The 19,663-nt window shown below is 55.2% G+C and overlaps 1 protein-coding gene across 29 annotated transcripts in view; it reads left to right on the top strand.

Annotated features, from left to right (window-relative positions):
- Positions 1-19,663, top strand: part of ABLIM2 (actin binding LIM protein family member 2) — a 150,498-nt gene that overhangs the window by 104,618 nt on the left and 26,217 nt on the right. For 5 of the 29 annotated variants that reach the window (XR_014264440.1, XR_014264445.1, XR_014264456.1 and 2 more), the window contains 6 exons: positions 255-353; positions 7,946-8,047; positions 8,598-8,651; positions 13,838-13,957; positions 14,927-14,979; positions 15,483-15,624. Coding sequence is in view for 2 of the 29 variants with exons in the window: in XM_082464365.1 (XP_082320491.1) it covers positions 255-353; positions 7,946-8,047; positions 8,598-8,651; positions 14,927-14,979; positions 15,486-15,624 (447 nt within the window). In the remaining 27 variants the exon portion in view is untranslated. Of the gene's footprint in view, positions 1-254; positions 354-7,945; positions 8,048-8,597; positions 8,652-13,837; positions 13,958-14,926; positions 14,980-15,482; positions 15,657-19,663 lie in introns of those variants that run through there. The other 24 variants (XR_014264439.1, XR_014264443.1, XR_014264454.1 and 21 more) reach the window with 12 other exon arrangements.

Here is a 19,663-nt window from a genome sequence, read left to right as displayed (position 1 = left end):
GGCCAGCAGCTTCCACCCAGCAGGCCTGGGGGCGCTGCCACCCTGACCCCAGAGGGCAGGGCTTCCTCACTCGGAACCTGGAGCAGACTGGCCCAGAGTGTACTTAGCGGCCCCCCTCCAGGTGCCTCAGAAAGGTGTGCATTCTTCGAGAGAGGAAGCAGAAATGTTCCTAGCAGAGCGGGGCCTAGGAATATTTTGCGGCTTTGTGGCCACGAGCGCAGGGCCGACTCTGACTTGCTCTCTGTTGCCCGCAGCTGGTACTGTGAGTGTTGGTACCAGTAGCTGCCTGTCCCTCTCCCAACACCCAAGCCCTACCTCCGTGTTCAGACATCATTACATCCCCTACTTCCGAGGTAAGGTGCGCAGGGCTGCGGGCTGCGGTGCAGGGCCGGCCGTGCGTCTGTGTCTCGCTGTTCTGCGTCCGCCGCATGGCTTCCCCGAGCCCGTGTCTCACGCCCGTGCTCCGCGCTTTGTGTCTTGTGTGCCCAGCTCTGTCGGTGTGTAAACGTTCCCAGGAAGTAACTTGTGTCAGGGAGCAAGCGGCGAGGCACGAAGAGGGGTCTCGGACCTACCCAGCGCCCACCCTTGGGCTGGTGCCCAGAGCCTTTCCCTAAGTCATCTCCTTTTATTTCCCACGTCAGCTCGGCGGGTGCGGGGACCGCTAGCTGTGATTATCGGGAGCAAATGCTAAGGCACAGAGGCTGGAGATGTCCCCGACCTCAGCTCCTGGTGGCCGGGCAGGAGGCACACCCCGCACGGCTGCAACTCCTCCCAGGGTGCAGATCCACCTGCCTTCCACACCCCTGCCTGGGCACACGTATGTGAATCACACCAGGAAAAGGACCAATTCCTTTTCAGTCCGTATATCACGGACTGAATTATGTCCCCCCAAATTCATACATTGAAGTCCCAACCGCCAGTGTGACTGCATTTGGAGAAGGGGTCCTTAGGAGGTTATTAGGGTTACATGAGGTCATACAGGTGGGGCCCTAATCTGAGAGCGTGGGTGGCATTTACGAAGAGGAACAGACGCTCTCTCTGCACGCGCTCAGAGGAAAGGCCACGTGAGGACAGACCAGTTGTCTTCAGCCAAGAAGGGAGGCCTCACCCAAAACCAAGCCCTGCCAGACCTTGATCTGGGACTTCCAGCCTCCGCAGCTGTGAGAAATGAATGTCTGCTGTGTAAGCCACCAGCTGTGGTCCTTTGTTACGCAGCCCTAGCTGATTAATACACCATGAAAAGACTCCCAGGGCACGAGAGGAGCAGCGATGATCTCTTGCTGATTCCCCCAGACCCGTGTTAAGGTCCCCGTTCCTTACAGTTGCTGAGTGGTGAAAGTTTCAAGGGAATCGTCTGTCCCCAAGGGACCAAGAGAGGACAGCTCAGCTGGATTATTCCATCACTGGATGGTCACCCGGCAGGGCTCCTTGGAACTTGGACGGTTCTCATGTGCGTCATCGTCAGCTGTTTGCATGACTCCATCAGCCTAACTGAGAAGAGAACCCCTGGTCATAGGGGTGCCTGGGGGCGGCTTTGCCTAGATCCGTCCAGGCTGGGGCAGGAGCCAGAGCAGATCCGGTGATGGCCCCTCCTCTGCCCCTTCTGAGCCTCCACGTCAAGCTCCTACTGCGTCAGGCTGAGGCGAAGCCAGGATGGGACCTCAGCCAAGGACGGGCCCCCTGGGCAGCTGCCCCCGGCCTGCAGCACTGCATCCTCAGCCACATGAGGGAGGGCCAGGGAGGGAGGCCGAGGGAAGGGCAGCCCACTCACCTCGGGTAGGAGCAACGAGGCCCTTCCTTCCATCCTGTGCTGGGGGCAGGCAGTGCAGGCGGGCCCCCACCCCACTGCCCACCAAAATGTGGTTTAGAAACCACATTTCTAAATGTCATAGCCCTTCCAATGGTGTCCCTGAGGTCAGGGGGCACGGTGCCCTGCAGTCTGCTCCAGGTGGGCACTGGCCCCGCGGTGGGCAGGTCTCTGCCCCAGTTCCCTCCTGGCTGCTTTGGCGCCAAGTTCTCTTTTTTTTTTTTTTTTTAAACACCTTTATTGGAGTATAATTGCTTTACAACGGTGTGTTAGTTTCTGCTTTATAACAAAGTGAATCAGCTATACGTATACATATATCCCCATATCTCCTCCCTCTTGCGTCTGCCTCCCACCCTCCCTAGCCCACCCCTCTAGGTGGTCACAAAGCACCGAGCTGATCTCCCTGTGCTATGTGGCTGCTTCCCACTAGCTATCTCTTTTACATTTGGTAGTGTATACATGTCCATGCCACTCTCTAACTTTGTCCCAGCTTACCCTTCCCCCTCCCCGTATTCTCAAGTCCATTCTCTACGTCTGCGTCTTTATTCCTGTCCTGCCCCTAGGTTCTTCAGAACCATTTTGTTTTTTAGATTCCATATATATGTGTTAGCATACGGTATTTGTTTTTCTCTTCCTGACTTATCTCACTCTGTATGACAGACTCTAGGTCCATCCACCTCACTACAAATAACTCAATTTCGTTTCTTTTTATGGCTGAGTAATATTCCATTGTATATATGTGCCACATCTTCTTTATCCATTCATCTGTTGATGGACACTTAGGTTGCTTCCATGTCCTGGCTATTGTAAATGAAGCTGCAGTGAACATTGTGGTACATGACTCTTTTTGAATTATAGTTTTCTCAGGGTATATGCCCAATAGTGGGATCGCTGGGTCATATGGTAGTTCTATTTTTAGTTTTTTAAGGAAACTCCATACTGTTCTCCATAGTGGCTGTATCAATTTACATTCCCACCAACAGTGCAAGAGGGTTCCCTTTTCTCCACACCCTCCCCAGCATTTATCGTTTGTAGATTTTTTGATGATAGCCATTCTGACTGGTGTGAGGTGATATCTCACTGTAGTTTTGATTTGCATTTCTCTAATGATTAGTGATGTTGAGCATTCTTTCATGAGTTTGTTGGCAATCTGTATATCTTCTTTGGAGAAATGTCTATTTAGGTCTTCTGCCCATTTTTGGACTGGGTTGTTTGTTTTTTTGATATTGAGCTGCATGAGCTGCTTGTAAATTTTGGAGATTAATCCTTCGTCAGTTGCTTCATTTGCAAATATTTTCTCCCATTCTGAGGGTTGTCTTTCCGTCTTGTTTATGGTTTCCTTTAATGTGCAAAAGCTTTTAAGTTTCATTAGGTCCCATTTGTTTATTTTTGTTTTTATTTCCATTTCTCTAGGAGGTGGATCAAAAAGGATCTTGCTGTGATTTATGTCATAGAGTCTTCTCTCTATGTTTTCCTCTAAGAGTTTGATAGTGTCTGGCCTTACATTTAGGTCTTTAATCCATTTTGAGTTTATGTTTGTGTATGGTGTTAGGGAGTGTTCTAATTTCATTCTTTTACATGTAGTTGTCCAGTTTTCCCAGCACCACTTATTGAAGAGGCTGTCTTTTCTCCATTGTATATTCTTGCCTCCTTTATCAAAAATAAGGTGACCATATGTGCATGGGTTTACCTCTGGCTTTCTATCCTGTTCCATTGATCTATATTTCTGTTTTTGTGCCAGTACCATACTGTCTTGATTACTGTAGCTTTGTAGTATAGTCTGAAGTCGGGAAGCCTGATTCCTCCAGCTCCGTTTTTCTTTCTCAAGATCGCTTTGGCTATTCGGGGTCCCAGTTCTCTTTGTTCAGAAATTGGACAAAGCCCCCTGCCCTCCTCTCTGGTGCAGTATGCAGGGGAGTCTGGCACCCGTGGCTCTGCCCCCTGCCGACTTCCAGGGCCGTCTGTGACCTCGGGAGCCCCAGCCTTTTGCCAGGACTCACTCCTAGGGAGACTGACGCTCAGGGACAGGTCGCTGGGCAGAGCCCAGAGGCAGGCCCTCATTCACCACGTGCGTCCACCTGCCAGCCGTGGGGCCACCACTTCTCCCTGACACCTCTCACTGAGGCCCACAGGCTCTGGCGCATCCCAGCCTGTGGGCACTCTGCAGCCAGCTGTGCCAAGGGCCGCCTGCCTTCTTCTCAGCTGGTCACAGGGCCTGGCATCCACGCTCTCCAGAAAAGCCTTCCCTGGTCTCTCCTTACAGCATCTTCAGCTTCTTTGGCTCCTTAGGTGGAGATTTTCCCTCTGGACGACACTGTGGGTGGAGGGCTCACCAAAGAGAGGCCAGCGCTTGCCCTGATCTGGCCAGATGCCCCTCCTTCCCCCCCCCATCCCAGACACACCTTCCCACCGTGTCCTGGTGCCCGGGGCCACCCTCCTGCCAGGACCTGCGTGCAGCGTAGGTGCCAGTGACAGCCGTTTACACTTTAGTATGAATTTCAGTCCCCAGTGTGTCTCCCGGGACAGTGTCAGGTTTAAGCCTGACTTCTCACCTGTTAAGGAGCAGACCGCGGGTCCGCAGGTGAGTGCAAGCAGAAGTGATGCTGCCGAAATCATCTTGCTGGGCAGTGACGGGAAGTGACTGCTGAACCTGCTCCCCACAGGGCGTGAGAGGGAGAGGAGGGGCTGCAGACGCGGAACCTCAGGTCAAGGCCACTTCCCCACCCACCCGCCGCGCCCGTAGGCACTTCTTCATCTCGCCCCCATTCTGGGGCCCTCCACCTGGTGGCCGTGGCTGGCTCAGGTGGCACGTGGCAGTGAGCGGGGCAGGTGGAAACCCACCCACGTCTCAGTGAGCCATGGTGTCCCTGCAAGGGGCTGGGGCCTGGCCTCCCCTCTGGTCACCTTGAGAAGATCCACAGGAGCAAGTGAGGGAGCTCCCGAGGGCAGAGCTGGGACAGCTGAGCAGCAGAATGAAGGACGTGGTGTTGGATCGTAAAGCAAAGTCCAAATGTCCACGCGTCCACACCGATATAAAGGAACGACTGGATAAATAAATAACTGGGGAAGAAGAGACAAACTCCCGGCAGAAGTATCCCCAGTAATTCACGCGGACCCTCCACCCTCCAGGAGGGGCCCCCCGCCCCGTGTCAGGTGTGGGCTGTGAGCACAGAGTGGGGGGGGTGGGAGGAGCCGGATGGGGAGAATCCTGGCCAGCACGACCTCGGCCGTGGGGTCAAGGTCAATCGCAGTGGTGGGCCACGTGGATGGCAGTGCCCCTGACGTGATGGGAGGGGGGCGCCTCCCCTCTGTGCTCTTCCTCCGAAACCCGTAACCCCCGTCCAATCATGAGAAAAGCATCCGACGAACCCCAGCCGAGGGACAGTCCGCGAAACACCGACCAACACTTCTCAAAACTGCCAAGGCCGTGGAATGCAAGGAGAGTGTGAGAAACGGTCACAGCCCAGGGGAGCCTGAGGACGCGTGAGGACCAGTGTCGCCTGGTGTCCTGGACGGATCCTCAGATACAACAGGGGAAAACGGGTGAAACCCAAATAAAGTAAGGCGTTTAGACAACACCCGCGTGGCAACGCGCCGGTGGCACGTAAAGTAACAGAGGGAATGACGTGCGGTCCGCAGGAAGGCTCCGTGCTGCCCGGAAATCCTCTGCAACAAGGCATCAATTTGGACAAACAGGCGAGGTGGCCTCTCACCGGCCAGGGGTTCCCCGGCTCTGAGAGGTCCCCTCCCCCGCATCCTCGCGTCTCCCTGAGGGTGCCGAGGGCCCCTCCCTGACAGAGGTCAGAAGCGGCCTCGGTCCTGACCCATCTCCAGGAGAAGCCACGCACCTCGGCCCGAGGGGCTCTGTGCCTTTTCAAAATTGCCGCTCAGCTGGGTGACCTCTGGCTGTCCCCCATCCCCGGTGACATCAGTGGTTGGGGTTTTTGCCCCCAGGGCCCACGGGGGAAGCTGGCCCTCAGAGCTGCACCTGGGGCCGGGCCTCACCAGGACACCGGCCCCTGCAAAAGGCAGTCATGGTGGCGTGGCCACCGGGCTGTCGTGAGCAAAGTGCTGCAAGAGGCCCCACGTGGGGTCTATGTGAGGGTGCATTTGATGATGATTTAGCAACACAGTGAATGGGCAGGCAGGTGTGTGTCCAGAGAAGGGAATAGTCAGCTGGGCTATGTTCTCTGGGAAGGCTTTGCACTTGAGCCTTGACCCAGGAAGGGTCTGCACAGGTGGGGAGGATTGGAAAGGGAGTCCAGAAGGGGATGGGGGAGAAGGGGAGGCAAGCAGAGGCATCCTGGGTCAGGTCCAAGGTCTTAAGAGTTCGGTGACCGGTGTAGAGGTCCCTGGATGGCAGGTGTGAGGTGGGCCTGAAAGCCCAGTGTGGCCGCCGCATGGTGCCTCCTGACCCTGGTGAAAGCCGTGGTCCTCCTCAGATACGTGTGTGCGCGTGCACACACACACACACACACACAGAGTCTTGCCTGTGAGGTCAGACCCTGCATGGTGGGCCTGGGGACTGGGGCGGGGGGGCGGGCAGGAGTCCCGTGACGTGTTAGAGACTCCAGCCACCTGGGCAGCGGTGGAGAGAAACAGGCCACTGGAAGCTGGGTCAAGACGTGCCCGGCACGGTGGTGCCGCCTTAAGTGAGCGTCCTCGGCGGCTCTGGAGTCCGAGCAGGTGCAGTAAAGCCCCTGCTTCCACCATATGCTCCGCTGCCCCTGGAGATGGATAAGCCACAGCCGGCAGGACGGATCTGAGGTTTTCTCTGCGTGCCCGTGGGCGTGGTCTCCCCGGGTGCAGGAGTCTGGCCTGGCGTGAGGCTCCAGAAGGCTCTGTGCTGTGCTGGAAGGTGGCAGCTGAGGGAAAAGCAGGGTTCACGCCCCGAAGAGGGGGGCAGTCATCTACCTGAAGCTCCATCCACGCTGGCAGGTGAAATTGGCGCCGCGCCCAGAAGATGCTTAAGCTGTAGTCAGCAGCCCCCGTGTGGCCTCAGCCTGGTTCGGGCCGCTGGCTGTGGGCTGCTGAGCCCACCCCGACCCGCCGGCCCCCCTTTGCCCTCAGCACACCCCTCCGCCAGGCAGGAGTGTCCCCCATGAGCCCGTCTACTGCGTCTCCCCCCATTAGCCCGCCTCCAGGTTGGGCCCAGCGCTCACTCTGCCTCATCACCAAGTCACCTCGGGGTCCTGCGGCTTGCAACCGGGGCTATTTTCAAGTCAGGGGTGTCCGTTTCCCTTTGCCAAGCTGTCGCATAACGCGGCGAGGGTTTCCTGGGGCTAAAGGGGAGGAAATGCATTGTGCCTTTGCGTGTCTCGCTAAAAGGAGCCGTATGCCTTTCGTGCCGTGTTCGACACGCACACGCCCTGTGTACCATCCCATTCCTCAGTAGGTGTGATGCGGGGCAGGGAGGGTCAGCGGGTGACCACGGCTGTCTAAATTTGTGACTTGATAATCCAACCTTGTTCGCAAAACAGAAATGACAAATCCAGACGGGATGAAAATCGGGGCCAGAATCAGAGGACTCTTTCCATTTAACGGGGCAAAAAAATTGCTTTATTTGGGAACATGGCAGCTGATTAATACCAACGGTCTCTTATTCTCCTGTAGCTGATCGAATTTTACTCAGTGGCTTTTCAGGATAGATGTAGATGAATTCTAGCCCTTTAATCCCGATTCTGAATGGCTAATTTGTGAATTCTCCAAGAAATCAGCGTCTTTTTACGCAAAGATACTTAGGACATGGGGGGGTTGCTTACTTTTGGTGAATTTGTGAGTTTCTGGCTTCCAATGGCAGCCACGGCAGAGCAGCAGCGTGGCTGGGCCCGCCCCAAGGAGAGGGAGCTCTGCCGAGGGCCAGGCCAGACTTCGCAGGAACAGGGAGCCAGCACGGGCTCTGCCCTGGGCGTGCCTCTTCCCTCACCACGGGGCCAGCGAAGGGGGTCCCTCGAGGTTGGATTACCAAGCCGTGGGGCCCACCTGGAGGTGTCGGTGAGGGTCCCTCTCCCTGGGCAGCGGGTTCGGGCGGCCCCGCCAGGCAGGGGAGAGGGGCTCACGAGCTTTCATGCTTGAAATGCTTTCCTCTGCTTTTCCCTTCCCGCCTTCTGTCTGCCGGCTTTGCTTTCCCGTCTGGAGGCAGTGAAAGTGGCCGGAGCACCTCCAGCCTCTCCGTGCTCTCAGACAGCAAGCCTCCCCCCTCCACCTACCAGCAAGCTCCTCGCCACTTCCACGTCCCAGGTAGGCGCCCAGGACACACGGCCGCCCGCCAGGCAGACCGTCTGTCCGCCCCCGAGCTGTCGGGGCAGGGGGGTGGGAGCGGGCTGCCGTGCCTCTCGGGGGTGGCGTGGTCCCCGAGCCTCCCCATCTCCCTCACCCCTAAATTCCGAGATGCTTTAAAAGTCCGCCAATGGGTGTGCGCATCCCCAAAGTGGCACGTGTTTGAGTTTCTCCCGAATCTCCACAAACACCAGGGAGGCATGGCTGCCCTCCTGAGAATGGGCTGGAGAGAGGGGCTGACCGGGTCACAGCCGTCGCTGGACACCCGCCCCAGCCGCCTCTGTCCCTCTGCCCCCTTCACGCGGCGGGTGGCATCGGGGCTGAGCAAGGCTGACGTGCAGTGTGAGGCCTGGGTGCCAGTCGCCGGGGCGGGTGCCAGATCCTTGCTGGGGACTCTAAACCTGGGTGACGGATTGCTGCTGACAAAAGAGCGGTAGAATGGAAACCATCACAATTTGCCTGCTCACCCTGCTGTTCTCTCCTTTTTTTTTTTTTCTTTCTTCTTTCCCAGACACTGGCGTCAAAGATAACATCTATAGGAAACCCCCCATCTACAAGCAGCATGGTACATAACAGTCGGATTCCTCTGCTGCTGTGTTTGCCCTGCATGCCTGTCGGTGCCTTTGCTTCTGAATGCTTCCTGTTGTTGTGTTCTGAGACGATGGGGAGGGTACCTCGGGGGCCCCGCAGTCTAAACATTCGGTGCAAATTTGCCTGGAGGCTCCCGAGAGGCCCCTGCAGAAATTACAACAAAGGGTGTGTCCTACTAAGGACACCTCTGTGTGTCTAAACCCGGGGCTAACACACGTGGGCCGGGGCCGGGGCTGGGGATTTGTAACCAAGAGCTGGTCTCGGTGTGTGGCTTCAGGGATGATACTTTGAGAGAGGCAGCCAGACTGACTTTAGCCAAGGTGAGGAAGGACGGAGGTGCTTGGACCACAATCTGACCCAGCCTGGTCTTTGTAACACAGAACAAACCAGAATCAGTCATTTATTCCTCCATGAGAATTGAAGTCCTGTGTTTTGAGAATTTCTGATGATAGAATAAATGACTCAGCCTTTGGTTGAAGGGATTTCTTGCATCAGCAAAGAGGGGCTGGAGGTGCTTGGTTCCAGGGGCATCTCTCGGCCCCCCAGTTTCCCTCTCAGAGGTGACCAGCCACCTGCGCTCCACCTGAGCCTGCAGGGGACAGGTACACAGGGAACAGAAGGCTCCAGATCTCACCTCTGTTTCGTCACAGAATCTCTGGTAATTTGGGGCTTGTTGCTTCGCCATCCTGAGCCTCTGTTTCCTCATCTGCAAAACAGGACCGACCCTCCACTCTGCCCTTTTCACAGGCTGGTTGTGAGGACCGGATGGGATAATGAACATGGAATCATGTTCTAAAACTGTCGAGTGCGGTGCACGTGATGGGGATTGTTATTAAGACACCAGAGAGGTGGGAAGAGGAATCCCCATACTTAAGTTCTTGTCTAGATGCGCCCAAAAAACAGCCACATCCCCCGTTGACAACTGGGTGGACGCTGCTGGGTGGAATCTATAAAAGTGCGTTTTCTGAGGCTTACTGACAAATCGGTGCTCTAGTTGTGCAGGCTTTGTGTGTTTTATCATTTTCTCCTTGACTGCAGTAGGCCCTGTGCTTTGTGTATTTCTTCCTCTTCCCAAGGAAGAAAAAGATGAATGGGAACTCCTGGGTTTCCAGAAGGCGATGCCTTTCGCCGTTGCCTCTCAGTCGGAGAAGCAGGGAGCCCAGATCTTCCCGAGGGATCAGAGAGAGGGAGGGGCGCGTAGACTCCAGGGCCCTCAGAGGTGGTCCAGACCAGCTCCCTGTGTTACCGGTGGGGAAACTGAGGCGCAGGAAGGAAGGAGCAGGCACAGAGCGGTGTCTTTCCATCGTGGCGCCCGCACTGCAGCCAGGAGGCTGTGCGTGCTGTCTGCGTCTGCGGGAAGGACTGACTGACTCGGCCTTTTATCAGCCGCTAGCTGACACATCACGTACATACACAGGGTCGGAGGGCCGGCCCCTGGGAGGGGAATAGGCAGTAAATCAGATTAGGAAATTGCTCACTAGCATCTGACGGAGCCCCATCTAAGACAGAGAACTTCTGACAGTAAGGCCCTTAACCGAATCGTGCAGTGGAGATTCGGTTTATTCACCCTTTTCTTTTTTTTGGCCATGCCGCGCGGCCTGCGGGATCTTAGTTCCCCGACCAGGGATCGAACCCCCGTTCCCTGCAGTGGAAGCGCGGAGTCTTAACCACTAGACCTCCAGGGAAGTCCTGGTTTACTCTTACCAGGGGTAATCTCTGTGTTTCTTTTTTAATCTGGACAGAAACACCTCTTCTATCCAAAGGCAAGTGAATTCCTCTTTGACTGAACCCTGAACAATGACCCAAACCCTCTTAACGTTCTAGAATGTGGGTTCATTGATTATTTTATGAAATAAACTTTACAGAGCGCCTGCTCTCTGCCACGCATTCGGCCGCGTCGTGGGGATGAACATGAATACAGTCTGTCCCTGCTTGACTGTAAATGGGCCATGAATGAAGTGAGCGCTCACGGGTTCTGTGTAGTCCTCTCCACCAGCTTTCCTTAGACAGCCGTCAGGACATCACGGATGTGGGAATTCCCTGGCGGTCCAGTGGTTAAGGCTCCACGCTTCCACGGGAGGGGGCTTGGGTTCCATCCCTGGTTGGAGAACTAAGATCCCGCATGCCGCGTGGCATGGCCAAAAAAAATAAAAAATAAAAAACTAAGGACATAATGGATGTGATGGGATGCATTTGATTTCCAATAGATTTGAGATGTCTTAATTTTACAAGATTTGCCCCATCGAGCTGGACCATATCCGGGCAGAAGTGCATTGGGGTGGGGGGGCATGCATGTGTGCATCGTACATGTGTATGAGCATGCGTGTGTGTGAGCGTGAGTGAGCGTGAGTGTGCATGTGTGTGTTTAAAGCCCACGTGCAGCCACCAGCCCCCCATCTCAGCAAACTGACCGTCCCCTCATCTGTCAAGGGAGAGAGGCACACACCTGAGGATGGAGAACCCATCCTTTTAATAGCCAGACTTTCCAGAAACAAACTCCGGGTGATGATGTTGAGTCCCTGGACCATTTAATTAGCTTAAGATAATATATTCAGTGAGTTTTAAAATGTTATGCTTTTTAATTAATGTATTTACCTTTCAACTTTTTATTTCCAACTCATCAGAAGTTGTTGGTTTTTGTTTTGTTTTTTTTTTAATTAGCAGCACTCTTCTCTGGTGCTCTAGTCCCGTTGCTGTTTTTGGGAAATGAGCCTCCAGCATGAGGATGGTCAGGCCTGGGGACTCAGCGGGGGTGGGACCCTGGCGTTGAGGACGAGGGTTAAGGTTAGGATTGGCAGTCAAATAGCTGCCGCTGAATGCATCGCGTGTGCTGGGGTTTCATCTCAACACAGCCCTGAGGCAGGTATTATTATAGACAAGGAAACTAAGGCCAGGGCCGCAAAGTGACCCCGTCGATGGCCAAGTCACACCAGGTCTGCCTGACCCCTGAACCCACCACTCTTATTTTACATCATTTTGCATCATTAGAGACCAATAGTATTTTCTTAGACTACCTTAGTTCCAATTCTACTTGTTTACAATTTAATGGCTTCAAAAAAGAATAAGAGAAGAAAGGAGGCAAAAGAACTGAATGGGAAATAAGAAGGAAGGGGAAGAAGGAAGGAAAGGAAGAACCGCATCCCGTCGGGCAGAGATGCCGCAGGACCAGCAGAGGGCGTTGGACGGGCTGGGAGGTGGGGTGCGGGGGACCTCCCACCACCCGCTAAAGGTCCAGCTGCTATGGGCACATTTTTGGTGTCTTTTGAACGGTCCTGAATCAGTCGCAGTGTTGAACCCAGGATTCTTTGTGAGGCAGACAGGATTCCAGCCGCAGCCGCTCCCCTGCCAGCTCTGTCTCTCGCTCTGGAGAATGGGGTTCTGGCTTCGAGGGGCTCTGCGTGAGGCCACGTGATGCTTGGCACAGAGCAGGGACTTTCCTCTCAATGGAGTGAAGCTGGCCCAGTTTTTAGACTGTTTAAAATGAATTCAAGAGGAAAAAGTAACGCCTCCCCCAAATTTCCCAGGAAGCTGACTGTCCAGCTGCAGGGACAGACGTTTTGTTTGCTTGGTAAGCGCACGTGAGCCGTCAGATGGCAGTGTGTGTGCAGACGCTGGCCCAAGAAGCAGGGGTGGCGTCTCACCACCTCCCACACCTGCAGACAGTGGGGGGCTCGCTCCCACCTCCCAGAGCTGCCCACCCACGCCAGACGGTAGAGGTGACCCATGTAGCCTGTACTCTTAGCTCTTTCTTTGGCGCCTGGTTTAAGACGGGAATTAATCACATCTCATGTGTCTCTGGGATTCCTTTGTAGTGGGGTCGAGTCTCATTTTGGTTTGGGGATGGGAGGAAAGGGAATGGCCCTGTATCCAGAAAGAAAATTAGAGACCTCCCACTCTAGTTGGGATGCTCCCTATAGAGGTCCCAAGGGACGCAGGGAGTGGGACGTCAGCCTTTCCCAAAAGGGTACTCACTGGCAAATACTTTCCAGGGCTCAGAAGGAGCTGCCTTGTGTGATAGGAAAGACACACGGAGCTCGATTTCTCTGCTTGTCCTGAATTGATCTGTCTTTTCCTGAGACTCTGAAACAGCATGTTACAAATTAGCTGCCCAGTTAACCTCTCGTTTTATTCCTAATATTCCAAACCCGTAAGCTGAGCTCCCCATCATGTGACAGCACCTGCGTGTTATCTCATGCGATCCTCGTAAATTGGAGGGGGTGGGCGTCATTTGCCCATTTTACAGATCAGGAAACTGAGGCTCAGAGCTGTTAAGGAAGCAGCCCGAAAATAACACAAAGCTCCAGGTTCCTCTATTTTCCTAACCATGCTCCATTTCTCAAGAGAATCCGTTGGGTGTTTTGTGGGCTGGCAGACTGGGGCTCTGGAAAGCCCTTGGTTTGTGTCTGGTTAGCTTGTGCGCACCTCGTGGAACTGGTGGCGTTTGCAGAGAAAACTGGCTAAATCTTGGTGGGATATCCCCCTTTTTGGAGGTGGGGCCCTTCTTTAAGCCCTGAGGTAGCTCTATAGCCAGAGTTAGTCTGGCCCAATGTGCTCCCCAAGGCTATGGAAAGTCCTCAGACCCAGGAGGGCCGCTGTGATCTGAACTCCTGGGATCTCACATCCCCAAAAGCCCTTTGGTTGGAGCCACTTAATTGTTTTTGCATTTGCAAGTTACCCCAAGTGTGGCGGTCCATTCGGGGGCCTCTGTGGGCTGTTCAAGGATCCAGCTCACTTACTTTTACCAGCAGACCTGGCCCTGGAGGCCTTCTCTGGGCTGGACGAGGGCAGTGCTCTTAGAGCTCCAAGTAGCCGCTGGCCCGATGCCCCTGGGGCGACCGTGCAGCTGCCAAGAGTCCCGGCTGGTGTATGGTCAGATGCTCAGGGCTCCGCTGCCTGGCGACCGCCGTTGTCCAGGCAACAGGAGAGCCTACCCTGACGGGCATGCGCCCCTCTGAGCCCCCTGCTCCCCGCCTCTCCTGCACGGTGCCCCGCACGCAGGCTTGTCATCAATTTGCCTCTGCAAGTAGACACAGCAGGGTTTTTATCTTCACTTTGAAAACCACTGTCTCTCCCGGGAGACGGAGAAACAGGTAGCCGTCGGGAGTAACAAAATGTCAGTGTATCCAGAACGGTCTTCAACTGTGGCCTTATCTTGTCAAGGTCCTGTAGCCCAATCCCCAATCTCCAAGCTCTCGGGCCTGATGTCAGTCTTGTCCTTGGTGGTGCACAAGGGAGGGCGCTCCAAAAGGCTAGAAGGTCCGAGCCCTCCGCAGGCTGCAGGTAAGGAGCCCACCCTCGGCATGTCCTTACTATGGCCTCGGTCTCTGCGGCAGGTGGCGAAGGACACTGGGGGCTTTCCTTTCATCGTTCCTTGCATGGGGTCAGTGATTTAGCTTGGGAGGCACAGAATGGGTCTTTACCAAACTGGATGCTGAGAACTGTCAACCTGCCCTCGTGTGATTTATCTCATCTTGCTTGGTTGGAGATGTCAGCCCGGCTGGGCGACAACCCCCCATCCCAAAACAGGCAGATGGAGAATACAGACACCTCTTGACTCAGCTCTAGATAGTCTGCTGAATAACAGACGTTTGCTTGCTCTGTTCCGTAGAGCGCACCTCTGGTTGTATGTTGTACCCTCTTTACTGCTGTTCGTGGAATTCTCCCAGTGGCATAGCTCACTCACCTTTTTGTGTTTTGTGAGCAGTGAGGTGGGGCAGACAGAGGAAGGACTTAAAGTCAGACTGCCTGGGTTCAAATGCCAGCCTCTGCCACCCGCTGATCCATGATCTTGAGAAAGGCACGTCATGTCTCTGAGCCTCAGTCCTCTGATCTGTGAAATGGGTCACGTGGGGATGAGCAGTAATGTCCGTGAAGCACCCAGCTGAGTCTGACCCAGTAGGGGCTGCACCACTGGGCCCTTCTGTTCCTTTGAACTTGGAAGATAGAAAGTATGTTCTTCGAAATGCCAAGTGGCCGCAGGGTGGTTGGCTGGAATGTAAATGAGGCATCACTTCACGCATCTGCTCTTGATTTAGCGCATCCTGTGCAAGGCCCCAGGCACTCCCCAGGCCACATTCCTGCGGGGACCTTCGCCAGCTGGTCTGGTTCCTCAGCCCTTAAAAGTACGAGTGCTGGCGACTTTTCTTTGATTATTTTCCATTTTTGAGCATGACTGTGAAGTGGGAACTGACACATGGAAACCCAGCATCTGTGGTGCGCTGCCTTGACAGATTGATTTTTCCCTTCCAGCCGCGAGGCAATCAGATGGGGAGGACGGAAGTTTCGACCCGGATAACAGGAAGGTAATGCAGGGGCAGACCTGGTTTTGTGGGGGGACTTCTCCAGCTTGAAGCCTCAGGCTCCTGCTCTTAGGTTGTGCTCCTCAGGGATTAGTCAGGGCCACATGGAACGGGGACCAATTTTAAGAGGTGGTGCCACCAGCCCCCTTACAGTTAGGACTAGCACATCTACTACCAAAGTCCTCATTCTATGCTGTGTAACTTGGTCATGGTTCTATAACCAAGGAGATGGTCTGAAAAGAAAGGAAAATAAATCAAAATGCATATTTTAGGGTTTGGCCCATGGGCTGAGTTTGCCCGCCCACCCTGGCTCAAGAGGTGAGACCCCCTTTGCTTGTCTTTAAGGAAGGTAGGTGTGTGTGGAAAGAGCCCAAGGCTGGCTTACCCAGCTCTCCCCTTGTGAAGCCATGTGGGCCCCGACCTCCCTGAGCCTCAGTTTCCTCCTCTGTAAAGTGGGGCAGTGCCACTGCAGGTGACCTCAGAATTCACTTCTGTTTTTTTCTCAGCAGAAGACCAACTGGCTGATCCTCAAGGGGGACGCAGATACTAGGACCAACTCTCCAGACCTAGACAGCCAGTCTTTGTCCCACAGTAGCGGGACCGATAGAGGCCCTCTCCAAACGATGCCAGGGGACAACATTTACTCACGTGAGTGGTTCTTTTGAGCAAGGAGCTGACAGTGTGGCCTGAAAGTCCTTGCAGAAAAGGGGCCCACAACCTCGAGCCAATCCCCCCCAGATCTAAGCCTTGCTCATGAAAAACTGTGAGAGCAAACCCACAGACAGAATGGCCAGCCCGGTAGGAAGCAGACCAGTAGCCGTGTGCTGGCTTCCCTTGGTGACACCCTGATTCAGCCAGCCTGCTGCCCAAGGGCCACGCCGGCGTCTCCCGGAGCTCTCCAGAGCTGGCAAGAGGGCAGAAAGCCAACTCAGGCTCCTGGGCTCCTTTGGGAAAAGGGCTTGCAGGCTGCCAGGTTGGAAGTCGAGGGCCCGTCTCCCTCCGGAGCGGACAGGAGCGTGGTCCAGGGGGGCGAGTCCAGACTCGGAGCCGAGAACGACATTATCGTGTCTCCTGTGCTCACCTTGGGCGAGGGGCCGGGAGCTGGGACTCCAGATCCTCAGGGAGTGCAGGAGACAAAGACCACGTCTGCCTGATCCGGGGGGTCATGAAGCTGCAGTAGGCGTGACCTTCAGATGCCGGGCGAAACTCCCCATAACGTTCTTCACGTCCAGAGGCTGTAAATTATAGGCAAAAACAACGGCGAGCTGCCGTCTGATGCCCGCGGTAGATGGTGGGCAGAGTCTTTGGGTCTCAGCAGCTGTGGGTGGGTTTCTGTGGACAAGCTTGAGGCTTAGCTTGGAAGCAGAGGCCAGGAGGGGATGGTTGTGGATGTGAGAAAGCCGAGGAAAGACACTAGCTTTGCCATGAGACAGACCTGAGTTCAAATCTCGGCTCACCACTCGCTGGGCCTCAGTTTCCCCTGTGTGCCTGGCGGGGTCGTTAGAGACCCGGAGGAGGTGCTGCGTGTGCCGCCAGCACTTGGCTGGGCCCATAGTAGATGCGCACCACCATCATCACCATTCTCGTGACTGTAAACCGTCTCACAAATGAAAGTGCGTGTGTTCCGACGTGGGAAGAGTGTGAGAAGCGTGGAGATGATCACTTGTTAAAGAAGACGTCTAAACAGAGAAAGCGTGTGTTGTTTTGTGTGTGATCTCTGTAAGCGGATGTCTGTGCGCCCCGGTCCCAGTCCGCCTGGGCCTCTGCTCTCTAAATGGGATCCAGAGCCGGAGCCCAGGGCTGACATCCCCGGGGGAAGGTCACACCGGAGAGTCTCCCAGAGGGTCTCGTCCATCGGAGGCGTGCTCCTCTTGGGGAGGATCTGGAAGGGCCGAGGCAGGCTGCCCATCCCACCAGCGGCAGAGTGAGGGGTGAGGGGTGCAGGGCTGGTTACAGGAGGACCAGTGGGCAGGCTCTGGACCAGGCAGCACCAGCCTCCAGCCCTGCTCTGCCTGGTGATGCAGGACTTGCATGTGGCCCCCGGCCACTGGCCTTGACCATGGCCTTTTCAGTTTTGCACTTTGTTTTTCCTAATGCAATTGAGTTTGGAAGGTGGATTGCTTCTGCTGTGCCAGCCCCCCAGCAGCCCCCAGTAGCCCCCAATAGCTCCCCGTGCCTTAAGGGCACCAAAGCGTTAGTCGCGGGACTCGAGAACACCCAGGAAAGGACTATCTGGGGTCCTCAGGGTGACCTTTTCTAGCTTCAGTCCTTCCCTTGCTGGGAGGTGGGTGGGCCTGCATCTGCAGCTCCCCGCCCTGTCTCTCCTCAGGGGGGCAGCTGCTGTCCCCAGGGAGTCCCACTTACCTTCTGGCCTGCCTGTGGCTTGGGGCTTAGGGAGGTGGGGACACCATCTGGGGAGAAGCCTGAGCAGGAGACGGGCCTCCCCGTGGGGACCTCCCTGCGCCGCGCTGACCCGTTCGTGTTTCCTCACCTCTGTGCACTGCTTCCTCATCTGCACGTGCTGGACGAGGCGCCCTGGGGTCGTCCTAGGTGTCCCCCGGGCAGTAGACCCTGTGACACCCGGAGGCTGTGCAAGTGTCACACCTTCAAGGTCTGTTTGTCAACCCCGTTCCTTGCTGCTGTGTTCCCATCACAAGCTGCAGGTGTAGCCGCGGATGGGAATGGACCGCCTCCCATCCAGGTGCGCCCGGCCGGCAGGAATTGGAGAGCCTATGCTAGAATTCGTGCTCTAACTGGGGCGAACCCTCCAAAGTACAAACAACCTGCGTGTGTGTGTGTGTGTGTGTGTGTGTGTGTGTGTCCTCCTCCTTCAGGGATGCAGGCTCACGATGACCATGACAATGGTTCTGTCATCCCTTCGCTTTCTACACATGTTCTGACGTCAATTCCTCCAAATGGGAAACCTACTGTGTCTAAAAATTGCAGCTGTGCCTTTATTTCTGTGCTGGTGACATCGCCTTGTTTCCCAATGTGCATGGAAATAGCAGCAAGGACCCAGGCTGCTGGTGGTGCCTAGGTCAGGCGTGCCTTGCTATCTGCCGGCCTCTTGAGACATTTGGGCGGGATGCGCACACTCTTAAACTGAGAAGAGAGGGGTATCTGCCTTCTTTTCTCGGGTTCCTTCCAGTTTCACCCAGTAGCCCCCAATTGTGAGTCCATCGACACCAGTTTCATTTGCAAACAACCGTTATTGAACAAAGTGTTTGCATGTGGCAAGGCACGCCTCCCTGCATCCCTGGGACATCCATCTGTAGCGCACCCAAGGAGGGTAGGATTGTGACACTCAACACAGTGGGCGCTCAATAAATGTTTGTTGAATTGAGATGCATTAAATTCAACGGGTATTTATTGAGCACCCACTCTGTGCCAGACGCTGTGCAGGATGCCGAGGGGGAGACCGAGAAGACAAGAGCAGCCCCTGCCCCAGAGACGCGTGCAGGGAGCTGGGACAGGGAAAGACGCCGTTGAGATCAAGTGCACACGCACCCTGCCGCCGCCTGCCTGGGGTCCCCCGTGGGGCCAGGCACAACCTCATCCCACTCATGACACCATCAGCACATCTCACCTGAGACTGAATTCATCATTCAGTCATTCATCCACCCCTTCACCAGACATTAACTGAGCTCCTACTATGTGCTGAACACAGTGCTAGGCAGCGGAGAAGAGGTGGTGAATATGGCTCAGTGCCTGTTCCCCAGGGAAGCAGACAACTGACAAACCAGTGTGACATCCCTCTCCGCTATGGCAGTGGTTCTCAGCCAGCACCGTCAGCCCCTCCGAAGGAAGTGTCATTGAAATACACACTGTATGATAGACTGCTCATTTTCCTTTATGCTACACTTAGGGCATTATCTGGACTATGCATGTAGTAGGTTATATTATTGATGAATCTGATTTCTGCACAGGAAAGGGATGGTATTGATTTTCTGTTACAAGAAGAGGGCCTTGAGCCTTACAGGGTGAGATTCACTGCCCCAGAAGAACACGAGGTGGTGTGGGCCCCCCTCCCCTGGTCTAGACCCTGTGGACCGGCCCGCTCCGCTGCTCTGGGTCCCACCTTCCTAACCCTTCACGTCCTGTCCTCCCTTTTGAGGTTTCCCACATCCCCCTCCAGGTGGTCACAGGTGTGCTGAAGTAAGACAAAGCCCCAGGCCAGCTGGAGACCCTTCCCTGAGGACTCAGTGACCCCTGGAAAGGACCCTACCCTTCCAAAGGGAATAAGGCCCTTCCTCAAATCCCAGCACGTGAGGAGAATTAGGGTGGGCTTGGAGGTCAAGGTGAGGAAAGCTCCACGTTAGAAACCAAGGCAGTGCAGATGGTTGGTCCTGTGGGGACCACTGCACGCCCACCCTGCCTGTGGTTTTGCTGTTTTACATCACCTTCTGTGTGTCTGTCCCCATGGAGTCCCGTCCCCTTGTCTTCGCCTGCTGCCCACCCATTCCGGGCCTGGTCTGGGGCTGGGATCCGAGATTGCTTCCTGGGTCACCCACCCCCAGTGCCCACCGGTGTGAAGGTCGGGAGACAGCACGTCTGTTCCACTTTTCCTTCCCTGCTGGCAGGAGGAAAGCGGGTTTGAGGCCTGGCCGGAAGTGGCTTTCCTCACCCCCTTTAGTCCTCTGGAGTTTCCAGGCAAGAAAAAGTCATTCTCACATTTCTTAGTCCGCGG

Source organism: Balaenoptera physalus (assembly GCF_965194825.1).
Source record: "Balaenoptera physalus genome assembly, chromosome: 5".
Lineage (NCBI taxonomy): Eukaryota > Metazoa > Chordata > Mammalia > Artiodactyla > Balaenopteridae > Balaenoptera > Balaenoptera physalus.
The sequence above is the reverse complement of the archived record's forward strand: the minus strand, read 5'-3'. Positions and strand labels throughout refer to the sequence as shown.